At 37.6% G+C, this 13,742-nt stretch overlaps 1 protein-coding gene across 1 annotated transcript; it reads right to left on the bottom strand.

Moving 5' to 3' along the window:
- Positions 1-12,093: 12,093 nt before the first annotated feature.
- On the bottom strand, positions 12,094-13,011 carry LOC129557237 (olfactory receptor 4A47-like). Its single transcript, XM_055427823.2, has one exon. It carries the CDS (start codon positions 13,009-13,011, stop codon positions 12,094-12,096), a length of 918 nt encoding a protein of 305 aa, XP_055283798.2.
- Between the last annotated feature and the right edge of the window lie 731 nt (positions 13,012-13,742).

Raw genomic sequence — 13,742 nt, forward strand, 5'->3', positions numbered from 1 at the left:
TAACCAAGATTACCAGTCCATTAGTTTATTTGTAATATATTAGGTTTTTCCTTTTTATTTGGCAAACTGAGCAATGAACATCTTTCAAATTTTAATAAGTCAAATACATTTTGCATATTTTAGTAAGTTTCTGTGTTTTGTTTAATTTTATCAATTCAGACTTCCTTCAATGAAAATATATGCTATTTTAGACTTTAGCTATGTTTAAATATACCACATGAATTTTAAATAAGTATCCCTTGTCGAATGTCTCAAGAACTTACCTGTTGGAGTTTTTCCTTTGTCTTTAAAAAGCATTGGTTCTTTCACTAAGGGTGAATGAGGATTACCTTCATAGTGGAAACAGTGACAAACTTTACTTTCTTAGGCTCGAAATCACTGTGGACAGTGACAGCAGCCATGAAATTAAAGACGCTTGCTCCTTGGAAGGAAAGCTATGACAAAACTGTACAGATGTGAAAGCTGGTCCATAAAGAAAACTGAGCACCAAAGAATCAATGCTTTCGAATTATGGTGCTAAAGAAGACTCAGACAGAAAGAGATCAAATCAGTCAGTCTTAAAGGAAATCAACCCCAAATATTCATTGGAAGGACTAATGCTGAAAGTGAAGTTCCAGTACTTTGGCTACCTTATGTGAAAAGCTGACTCATTGGAAAACACCCTGAAGCTGGGAAAGATGAAGGCAAAAGGAGACCAGGGCAGCAGAGGATGAAATCTTTAGATATCATCACTGACTCAATGGGCATGAAGTTGAGCAAACTTCTCTGGGATATAGTGAGGGATAGGGAACCATGGTGGGCTGAAGTCCATGGGTTCACAAAGAGTAGGACATGACTTTGTGACTGAACAATAATAACAACTGTGGATACTTAAAGAATCTATGTGTGACCAAAGAATACATAATAAAACATGGCTGAGCTGTAAATCTAGAAATAGTTTCAAGTGGCCAAAGTTTCTGTATTTCCTCACAGACCTCACCTCAGTCTTTCACATAAATGTGGAAGTATCTGACATGGATGGCTAGAACTTGAAGACTTAAATGCAACATAAATATTTCCTTGCAAAGATAGCTGAATATTATCATCCACTATAAAAATCCTACCTGTAAACTTAATTTTGAGCTGTATTTATGCTCTTCCACTTCAATGGGGAGAGAAACGGCCTAAGTTATGGATTTACACTGATTCGTGGACAGTGAAAACAGGTTTGATAAACTACTGAAGGAAAGGGAAAAGTGGAAGAACAGATGAAGGAGCAATCTAGAAAAGTGGTATGTGGATGGGTCACACAGAATGGACCAAAAGCAAAGGTGTCTGTTTATCATATACAGGTTCTATCAGAGAGCACCCACCCAAGAGAAAACTCTCAAAAATCTGGTTGAAAAGATGACCTGTCTTTTTTATTTGTTAGTCTTTTTATCTACTTTCGTTGTTCCTGTAGGAGAGATGAAAGATCTGCATAAGTCCAGTGTGCAATAGGATTTACCTTTCCCCAATCTAGATCTGGCACTATCTCTGCTGAATGTCCAAAATTCCATTAGTAAAGTCCATCAATGACCACTTAATGGGGTCAGTTCTCTAGAGAAACCAGTCAAAATCTTGTGGCAGCTTACTCCTTTGAAACACCTCAACGTGGAGAAGAACCAACTTGTCATCATATACTTGCAGTAAATATACATCTTTTCTACCTGTAATGCATTAGTTGACTTTGTTATTCATGGAATAGGATCTGTGGTCCTTTATCATGGTACTTCACTCGTCAACATCTCTAACCAGGACACAGGTTTTTATGGTAAATAAATAAAGCAAACCACTCACCCCCATAGAATTCACTAATGTGATCACGTTATCCATCCCCTAAAAGCATTAGCTGAATAGAATAGTGGTGTTGCCTACTGAAGACTAAGTTACGGTGCACCTGGGAGACTCTACCCGGAAAGTTTGGAAGGTCTTTTATTTTTTTTATGTTTAGCATATATTATGTGCTCAGTAAACCTTACTTATCTTATATGTTATGCCATGCATATTCATGGGAAAATATGCAATATATGTCTTATTCAGAATGGAAAAACAAGATCTTGAAACGTCATTTTCATCAAGACAAATATGTGGAATCATAATATTCCAAATATATTTTATGAGAAGAATTAAAATTTGACAAAGGATGCTAAAATTTGTAATAAAATGGAAATATCTAGGAACTACAAAAAGTTTCTGAAGAATGTGAATAATTGGGAGACACTACCCTTGCCAGGAATAAATAAAAGTCCTTAACCACTGAAATATGTCAGTGCCAGGGGAATACAACACAGAAGGAGGAGAGAGAGGAGGAGAAAAATAGAAGGACAAAGATAAAGAGAATGACACCAAAATTGAACCTTTTGGCTGCTGTGAAACCTGACATACTAAATACACATTTTTCAAATTATTGTTGAATTAAATAATAATGCTGGTGTGTGCATGTGTGCTCATTTGCTTCAGTCATGTCTGACACTTTGCAACCCTATGAACTGTAGCCTGCCAGGCTCCTTTGTCCATGGAATTCTCCAGGCAGGAATACTGGAGTGGGTTGCCATTTCCTTCTCCAATAATGTTGGTAGATTATTTTATCTGTTTAAGGAAAATAGGCTTAGCTATTTCCTCATTACAAGCAAGAATAAATTCTACATGGATTAAAAAAATATATTAACAACATATTTTTTTAAAAAATAAGAGGTTAAAATTTAGAAAGTCAGTGGGAGGAAATAAAAATATCCAAGTAGGGAGCACAGGAAGATGGCAGAGGAATAGGATGGATGGGGCGACCACTTTCTCCCCCACAAAATCAGCAAAATAACATTTCAACGCTGAGTAAATCCCACAAAACAACTTCTGAATACCGACAGAGGACATCAGGCACCCAGAAAAGCAGCCTATAGTCTTCAAAAGGAGGTAGGAAATAGTATAAAAGATAAAAAGAGAGGCAAAAGAGGGCGGGACGGAGCTTGCCTCCTCAGGAAGGGAGGCTTAAAAAAAAGAAAAGGAGAAGTTTCCAAACACCTGGAAACACTGGCAAGTGGAACCTCAGAGGGCCACATAACTGGGAGACAAAAGACATAAATAATTAAAACCCACAGACTAAGTACCCAGAGGAAACTCTCAGCGGAGAAACAGCGAAGACGCCAGCACCGGCCACTAGCAGGCGGGGGCTGGGTAGGGAGGCTTGGGCGGCAGTGCTTAGAGGGAGAACCGGTCTTGAACGCCCAAGGGCAAACTGAGGGTGCAAACTTAAGATAGCGAAGCAGACACTGCAGCTAAAAGAAGAAAAGGCTGCGAAAAGCCTGCAAAAAGCCCCAGCCTAAGACTCTGCCAGCCCCACTCACAGAAAAAAGCACTGAGCACAGCGAGCCAGCAGCGGGCGGCCCAGGCCCAGCCCCCGCCGACACAGGCAGGGAGGGCAGCCAGCACTGGAAGGGGCAGCCGTGGCCCCAGAGAGGCTTCCCATACCAAGCTGCAGGCAGGCCTCCTTGCTAACCAAGACTTCTTGGGTTCGGGCCGGTCGATATCCGCCTGAGAAAGTGAGCTGGTTGTACATGCAGAAAACCGAGTGGCAGGGACCAAGAAGGTGATAAGTCGCAGCGACCACGCTCGCCAAACGCCTGATCACTTGAACTGCTCTGACAGGGGAAGGCACAAAACTCAGGCCCAGCCAAGTCTGCGCCTTTGTGGAGTACCCGGGAACCTGAACCTGAGCTGTTCAGACCTGGGAAGTGCATGCAACCCAGTGGCAGCCGCGGACAGCTCCCAGCAGAGCAACCTACAGCCTAAGCAGCATAAACAGGGAAAGCACACATGCCTTGAGCGGGAGCATTCCCAGTGTAGCCGAGACACTGCGAGCACTTCCCACAGATGCCAGGGATATTTGGTAGCTGCATTCCTCCCTCCCCACAGCAGGACTGAACAGGTGAACGGAAAAAAAAAAAGTGTCCACCACCCCATCCTGTTATCAGGATGGGAATTAGACACTGAGGAGACTAGAACACAGAAGAGCTTTTTCAACAGAAGGAACTGCCTTGGAAGTAACAGAGGGAGAAGCCTTGAGCCTACTGCAAGAATAAGACTGAAAACCAGAGGCAGAGGCTTGAGTACAATCCTGAGAACACCAGAGATCTCCTGTTCCAGAGAACATTAATTGATAGGTACTCATCAAATGCCTCCATACATACACTGAAACCAGGCACCACCCAAGGGTCAAGAAGTTTCAGTGAAAGACATACTACACAAACTATCCAGCAACACAGGAGAATAGCACTGAGCTTCAATGTACAGGCTGCCCAAAGCCACTCCAAACCCACTGACATCTCAAATTCATTACTGGACACTTCATTGCACTCCAGAGAGAAGAAATCAAGCTCCACCCACCAGAACATCGACACAAGCTTCCCTAACCTGGCCAACCCCACACACACGAGGTAACTACATAATAAAGAGAACTCCACAAACTGCCAGAAGACGGAAAGGCCACCCCGAACACAGCAACATAAGCAAGATGAAGAGGCAGAGAAATACCCAGCAAATAAAGGAACAGGATAAATGCCCACCAACCCAAACAAAAAAGGAAGGTATAGGGAACCTACCCGATAAAGAATTTCTAATTTTAATTGTGAAATGATTCAAAATCTGGAAAGCAAAATGGAGTTACAGATAAATAAAGTGGAGAAAAAGATTGAGAAGATGCAAGAAATGTTTGATAAGGAATTAGAGTAAATAAAAAAGAGTTAATATATAATGAATAATGCAATAGATGAGATCAGAAACACTCTGGAGGGAACAAACGGTAGAATAATGGAGGCAGAAGAGAGGATAAGCGAGCTAGAAGATAGAATTGTAGAAATAAATGAAACAGAGACAGAAAAAGAAAAACGAACTAAAAGAAATGAGGACAATATTAGAGACCTATGGGACAATGTTAAACGCACCAACATTCAAATCATAGGAATCCCAGAAGAAGAAGACAAAAAGAAAGACCATGAGAGCATACTTGAGGAGATAATAGTTGAAAATTTCCCTCAAATGGGGAAGGAAATAATCACCCAAGTCTAAGAAACACAGAGAGGCCCTAACAGGATAAAACCAAGGTGAAATACTCCAAGACACATAATAATCAAATTAACAAAGATAAAACACAAAGAACAAATATTAAAAGCAGCAAGGGAAAAACAACAAATAACACACAAGGGGATTCCCATAAGGATAACAGCTGATCTTTCAACAGAAACTCTTCAGGCCAGCAAGGAATGGCAAGACATACTTAAAGTGATGAAAGAAAGTAACCTACAGCCCAGATTACGATACCCAGCAAGGATCTCATTCAAATATGAAGGAGAAATCAAAAGCTTTAAGACAAGCAAAAGCTGAGAGAATTCAGCATCACCAAACCAGCTCTCCAACAAATACTAAAGGATCTTCTCTAGACAGGAAACACAGAAAGGGTATATAAACTTGAACCCAAAACAATAAAGAAAATGGCAATGGGATCATACTTATCAATAATCACCTTAAACGTAAATGGGTTGAATGCCCCAACCAAAAGGCAAAGACTGGCTGAATGGATACAAAAACAAGACCCCCATATATGTTGTCTACAAGAGACCCACCTCAAAACGAGGGAACATACAGACTGAAAGTGAAGGGCTGGAAAATTTTTTCCATGCAAATAGAGACCAAAAGAAAGCAGGAATAGCAATACTCATATCAGATAAAGTAGATTTTAAAACAAAGGCTGTGAAAAGAGACAAAGAAGGAAACTACATAATCATCAAAGGTCAATCCAAAAAGAAGATATAACAATTATAAATTTTTATGCACCCAACATAGGAGCACCACAATATGTAAGACAATTACTAACAATTATGAAAGGGGAAATTAACAATAACACAATAATAGTGGGAGACTTTAATACCCCACTCACACCTATGGATAGATCAACTAAATAGAAAATTAACAAGGAAACACAAATTTTAAATAATACAATAGACCAGTTAGACCTAATAGATATCTATAGGACATTTCACCCCAAAACAATGAATTTCGCCTTTTTCTCAAGCGCACACGGAACCTTTTCCAGGAAAGATCACATCCTGGGCCATAAATCTAGCCTTGGTAAATTCAAAAAAATTGTAATCATTCCAAGCATATTTTCTGACCACAATGCAGTCAGATTAGATCTCAATTATGGGAGAAAAACTATTAAAAATGCCAACATATGGAGGCTGAACAACAAGCTGCTGAATAATGAACAAATCATAGAAAAAATCAAAAGAGAAATCAAAATATGCATAGAAATGAATGAAAATGAAAACACAATAACCCAAAACCTCTGGGACACTGTAAAAGCAGTGCTAAGGGGGAAGGTCATAGCAATACAGGCACACATCAAGAAACAAGAAAAAAGTCAACTAAATAACCTAACTCTACATCTAAAGCACTAGAAAAGGAAGAAATGAAGAACCCCAGGGTCAGTAGAAGGAAAGAAATCGTAAAAATTAGGGCAGAGATAAATGCACAAGAAACAAAAGAGACCATAGCAAAAATCAACAAAGGCAAAAGCTGGTTCTTTGAGAAGGTAAATAAAATTGACAAACCACTAGCCAGACTCATCAAGAAACAAAGGGAGAAGAACCAAATCAATAAAATAAGAAATGAAAATGGAGAGGTCACAATCGATAACACAGAAATACAAAGGATTATTAAAGAATACTATCAGCAATTATATGGCAATAAAATGAATAACCTGGAAGAAATGGACAAATTCCTAGAAAAATACAACTTTCCAAAACTGAACTAGGAAGAAATAGAAAATCTGAACAGACCAATCACAAGCACAGAACTAGAGGATGTAATCGGAAATCTTCCAGCAAACAAAAGCCCAGGTCCAGACGGCTTCACAGCTGAATTCTACCAAAAATTTAGAGAAGAGCTAACACCTATTCTACTCAAACTCTTCCAGAAAATTGCTGAGGAAGGGAAATTTCCAAACTCATTCTATGAGGCCACCATCACCCTAATCCCGTTCAGTTAAGTTCAGTTGCTCAGTCGTGTCCAACTCTCTGCGACCCCATGAATCACAGCATGCCAGGCCTCCCTGTCCATCACCAACTCCCGGAGTTCACTGAAACTCATGTCCACAGAGTCGGTGATGCCATCCAGCCAACTCATTCTCTGTCGTCCCCTTCTCCTCCCGCCCCGAATCTTTCGTAACATCAGAGTATTTTCCAGTTAGTCAACTCGTCTCATGAGGTGGCCAAAGTATTGCAGTTTCAGTAAAGACCCCACAGAAAAAGAAAACTACAGGCCAATATCACTGATGAACATAGATGCAAAAATCCTTAACAAAATTCTAGCAATAAGAATCCAACAACACATTAAGAAGATCATACAACATGACCAAGTGGGCTTTATCCCAGGAATGCAAGAATTCTTCAATATCCGCAAATCAATCAATGTAATACACCACATTAACAAACTGAAAAATAAAAATCATATGATTATCTCAATAGATGCAGAGAAATCCTTCGACAAAATTCAACATCCATTTATGAGAAAAACCCTCCAGAAAGTGGGAATAGAAGGGACATATCTCAACATAATAAAAGCTATATATGACAAACCCACAGCATACAATATCCTCAATGGTGAAAAACTGAAGCAATTCCCCTAAAGTCAGGAACAAGACAAGGGTGCCCACTCTCACCACTACTGTTCAACATAGTTCTGGAAGTTTTGGCTACAGCAATCAGAGCAGAAAAAGACATAAAAGGAATACAAATTGGAAAAGAAGAAGTAAAACTTCAACTGTTCACTGATGACATGATCCTCTGCACAAAAAGCCCTAAAGACTCTACCAGAAATCTACTAGAGCTAATCAATGAATACAGTAAAGTTGCAGGATATAAAATCAACACACAGAAATCCCTTGCATTCCTATACACTAATAATGAGAAAATAGAAAGAGAAATTAAGGAAACTATTCCATTCACTGTTGCAACAAAAAGAATTAAATACTTAGGTATATATCTACCTAAGGAAACAAAGGACTTGTACATAGAAAACTGTAAAACACTGCTGAAATGCTCAACATCCCTCATAATCAGTAATCAAAGAGGACACTAATAGATGGAGAAATATACCATGTTCGTGAATTGGAAACATAAATATTGTAAAACTGAGTATACTACCCAAAGTAATTTATACATTCAATGCAATCCCTATCAAGCTACCAACGATATTTTTCATAGAACTGGAACAAATAATCTTACAATTTGTATGAAAATACAAAAATCCTTGAATAGCCAAAGCAATCTTGAAGAAGAATGGAACTGGGGGAACTAACCTGCTGGACTTCAGGCTCTACTACAAAGCCACAGTCATCAAGACAGTATGGTACTGGCATAAAGACAGAAATATAGATCAATGGAACAAAATAGAAAGCCCAGAGATAAATCCACGCACCTATGGACACCTTATCTTGGACAAAGGAGGCAAGAATATAAAATGGAGTAAAGACAGTCTCTTTTACAAGTGGTGCTGGGAAAACTGGTCAGCCACTTGTAAAAGAGGAAACTAGAACACTTCCTAACACCATACGCAAAAATAAACTCAAAATGCATAAAAGATCTAAATGTAAGACCAGAAACTATAAAACTCCTAGAGAAGAACGTAGGCAAAACACTCTCCAACATAAATCACAGCAGGATCTTCCATGACCTACCTCCCAGAATATTGGAAATAAAAACAAAAATAAACAAATGGGACCTATTTAAAATTAAAAGCTTCTGCACAGCAAAGGAAACTATAAGCAAGGTGAACAGACAGCCTTCAGAATGGGAGAAAATAATAGCAAATGAAACAAATGACAAAGAATTAATCTCAAAATATACAAGCAGCTCCTGCAGCTCAACTCCAGAAAAATAAACGGGCCAAGGAACTAAACAGACATTTCTCCAAAGAAGACATACAGATGGCTAACAATCACATGAAAAGATGCTCAACATCCTTCATAATCAGAGAGATGCAAATCAAAACCACAATGAGATACCATTTCACACCAGTCAGAATGGCTGGTATCCAAAAGCCTACATGCAATAAATGCTGGAGAGGGTGTGGAGAGAAGGGAACCTTCTTACACTGTTGGTGGGAACGCAAACTAGTCCAGCCACTAAGGAGAACAGTGTGGAGATTCCTCAAAAAACTGGAAATAGAACTGCCATATGATCCAGCAATCGCACTCCTGGGCGTACACACCAAGGAAACCAGAATTGAAAGAGACACATGTACTCCAATGTTCATTGCAGCACTGTTTATAATAGCCAGGACATGGAAGCAACCTAGATGTCCATCTGCAGATGAATGGATAAGAAAGCTTTGGTACGTATACACAATGGAGTATTTTTCAGCCATCAAAAAGAATGCATTTGAATCAGTTCTAATGAGGTGGATTAAATTGGAGCCTATTATACAGAGTGACGTAAGCCAGAAAGAAAAACATCAATACAGTATACTAACGCATATATATGGAATTTAGAAAGATGGTAACCTTAACCCTGTATATGAGACTGTAAGAGACATAGGTATATAGAACAGTCTTTGGGACTCTGTGGGAGAGGGTGAAGGTGGGATGATTTGGGAGAATGGCATTGTAGCATGTATATTATCATATGTAAACGAATCACCAGTCCAGGTTCAACGCATGATACACGATTCTTGGGGCTGGTGCACAGGGATGACCTGGAGGGAGGATATGGGGAAGAGGGAGGTGGGAGGGGGGTTCAAGAAAGAGAAAACATGTACACCCTGGGCGGATTCATGTTAATGTATGGCAAAACCAATATATTAATGTAAGGTAATTTGCCTCCAATAAGATAAAAAAATTTTAAAAAAATTTAAAAAGGGCATGTCAAGATTGGCCCACTCTACAAAAAAAAAAGAAAAGAAAAATCCAAGTAATCAAAGGTTAAAAGAAGATTAAATTATGACATATTTATTTAAAGCAAAAGAAATTGTAATACAATAACAAAATGAATCTTTGTAGCCCATGTCAAAGAAGAGTTAATATTTGTAGCAAATATATATAAATATATATCAATTAAATTTTATCAATAAAAATCTCACCCTGATAGATCATAAATTCAAGGATACTTATAACTGGCAAATTTTAGGTGTGGACACTGCATCCCATACATATTTCAAAAAACAGAAAACACAAACACAAGTAATGTTGCCTCAGTTCACAGAGCTTATTAATCAGTGAAATGGACAATGAGCAAAGATTCTAATCTCACCATTTGAAATAAATACACAAATTTGAAAATTAACTAAATTTCATTCTTAGCCTATTTTAGCTGCTTTTACAGAGTAACATGAAACGGGTAGTTTAAACCACAAATATTTATTTTTCACAGTTTCGGAGGCCCAGATCCAAGATTAAGCTGCAGCAGACTTCATATCTGGTGAAGTCCCCTTCCTGGTTCGCAGACAGACATTTGTTTGCTCTGCCCTCACATCACAGAAGGGTCTCGTGAGCTCACTGGGGTTGGTCTCTTTTCACCAACTTTAATCTCATGCATGATAGCTTCAACCTTATGACCTACTCATTTCCCACAGGGACTATTTCCAAATAACCACTACATTGTAAAGGATTTAAAGTTGGAATCTGGAGGAAGGAAAAACATTCAGCTCTATAGGGACATTCCAAAGAGGGAGAACTAATTTTATATTTAGCTAAACTCAAATGTTTGATATGACTTGGTGAATGGAAGACATGAAGATAACAACAACAAAAAGTTCCATGTAATTCAGAAGAATAAACAGAAGAATATAAGGCTTTGCATACGGTACAATTTCCTATGAAAAGCCTCAATTGCCTCATAGCTTTACCTTCATGAATCCAAACTAAACAAGAGAGGCAGAAAAATAGAAATTTCTTTGACTACATGCTTCTAACATATTATAGGCAGATAATGTTTAGTTTCAAGCCTGATCCAGAAAAAGTGAAAGGATATCATTCATGATGTCTCTGTCAAATAAAACACTTTATTCTGGCCTATTACTTCCTAATGATTTGTATTTCATTAATAAGAGACATAAAAGTTGCTTGTATTGTCAGTATCTGTCTTACCAACGATATCACCCAAATTCTGTTGTCAAATTCTATAGTGCATATTTGAATCTCATAGATTATGGATTATGCTAACCTTACGTGTGAAGGGCAGAGTCTGGGTCTTAAAAGACATAATGAAACACAATAAGCAAAGTTTGAGATGTAAATAATGAAAAATAGCAAAAGTATGATAAGATACTCTGAACTATCTGGAAGGTGAATGCATCACATTTATGAAAATATAACATCAAATGAAGCTGTTCCACTTGAGAAGATGTTATGATTGCCCAACCAGAAAAATGAGTATGATTCAGTTATTTTTCTGTGTATATATCTCATTCATTCAGATTGTTTTTATAAACTCATCCTCTTTATAATTAATATTGTAACTCTGAAACATTATTCTTCTTCAACATTAACATGCTAAACATATGGACAAAATAATATAAGTATCTGCAGATAAAAAATAAGACATATAGCTCAAATATTAATATGAACAGTCTTTATGTGGGGTAGAGTAATACAAGTTTTTGTCTTATTTATTTTTCTCAAATTTGTATTGAGTCCTACAATTCTGAAAGATTATGTTATTGGAGAGAAAAAATAAGAATATCTTCCACTAAAAAGTAAATTTACAGTTTTAATTAAAATTTAACTCATCATAAGAACATAAGCCTATACTCTCAATAGAGATATTTTACACCAAAAACTAAATACATTTCCTAGAAAATTTATAATAAAAATATATTTTAAACAAAACAGTTTGAACCAGGAAATTATGAAAATCTTAAAAGTGTGCTTTGATCATTGGAAGCATTCACAGAACAAATACTTTCATCGTGCCCAATGTATTAGAAATGTGGAGAAATTTACTACAGTTAAATAATTACACATGACTCTCCTGGAAAGAGCAAATCTTCAGGGAAAACAGGTAATATGTTTCCCCACTGCCTGCCTTATTTTCGTTTTCTGATCCAGAGCTTTTTCATGGCATTTTGCATCTCTCCATTTCTCAGAGTGTAGATTAGAGGATTCAACATAGGGGTGATAATGGTGTAAAACACTGCCAAGGATTTATCAATGGGTAAGGTGGAAGGAGGTCTCACATACATAAAAATGCAGGGCACAAAGAAGAGGAGCACCACAGTGATGTGGGAGCCACAGGTGGATAAGGCTTTGCGTCTTCCTTCCTGACTGAGATTCTTCAGGGAGTGCAGAATGACCCCATAGGAGATGAGTAAGAGAGTAAAGATGACCACACAGATTGCTCCATCATTGAAAACCACAATAAGGCCAATAATATAGGTGTCAGTACAGGCAAGTTTTAATAAGGGGTACATGTCACACATAAAGTGGTCAATAACATTGGGACCACAGAAGGGAAGGTTGTAAGCTAAGAGCAGTTGAACTACAGCATGTAAAAACCTACCAACCCAGGCCAAGAGCAGTAGCAGAACACACACTCGCTGATTCTTGATGGTCAAATAATGCAAGGGTTTGCAGATGGCCACATAGCGGTCATAGGCCATGACCACCAGGAGTAAAATCTCAGCACCACCAAATAAATGCTCTGTAAAAAGCTGGGCCATGCAAGCTTGGAACAAAATGGTTTTCTTCTCACTCAATAAGTCTATAATCATATTTGGAGTGATTGTAGTTGAATAAACAGCATCCATAAATGATAAGTAGCCAAGAAAGAAGTACATAGGGGCATCGAGGGTTACACTGATCACCACAGTCATGACAATGAGTAGGTTGCCCACCATTGTCACAATGTAGATGAGCAAGAACACCATAAACAATATTTTCTGACCCTGGGGGCTCTGAGTGAATCCTACAAGGATGAACTCAGTTACATTGTTCCTTTGTTCCATAGGTTCTTCTCTATATTTTATTTCACAGTTCAGGACAGAATTACTTGTAAATATAATTTTTACTAGCAACTTCTTGAAATCTTATGATAATTTGTTTATTCATTCAAGTAATTGTTATCATGCTCCAGTACTTTAAAGCATCATAAAATGAGACTGATTAAAACATCATCCATAACCTCAACAATCTTATACATTAATGGAGAGGCAAGTCATTAAGAGACATATATGGGAAAAGAACAAATAATTTTAAAAAATGAATTGCCACAACTACCTTCCCATTTGGAAGATAATAAAATAGCATGTATAATTAATACCTTACTTAAAAACAAAAATTGATAAAAATCTAATAAGAAAATTAAGGCACAATTTATTCCATATTTACATTCTGGTTAATAAAGGAAATGACTTTTTACATTCCCAGGATGGAGGATGCTGCTTAAACAATCACCAAAATCCCAGATAGATAGATTCAACAATTTCAAAAATTTTTAAGGATTTAGGAAGATACCATAATGTAGACAGATGAAAGCAACTTGTGGAAATGATTTATATTTTAGAGTATATACACAGAGGTAATACATAAAATAGACAAATACCTCTAATCAATTAACAAATAAAACATATAAATAAAATATTAAAGAAAAATACAAACAATTGGAGAAGAATACATTTAAATGGCCAACAAATATATGATAGGATGCTGAAACTCACCTGTGAACAGAAAAAATAGG

This window comes from Moschus berezovskii, chromosome 7 (genome assembly GCF_049115385.1).
Source record: "Moschus berezovskii isolate FMDL1 chromosome 7, NW_MosBer_1.0, whole genome shotgun sequence".
NCBI classification, from domain to species: Eukaryota; Metazoa; Chordata; class Mammalia; order Artiodactyla; family Moschidae; genus Moschus; species Moschus berezovskii.

What these genes read in the sequence shown, in the direction of transcription:
- LOC129557237 (XM_055427823.2), bottom strand. Translation starts at nt 13,011, where the DNA reads ATGGAACAAAGGAACAATGTAACTGAGTTCATCCTTGTAGGATTCACT.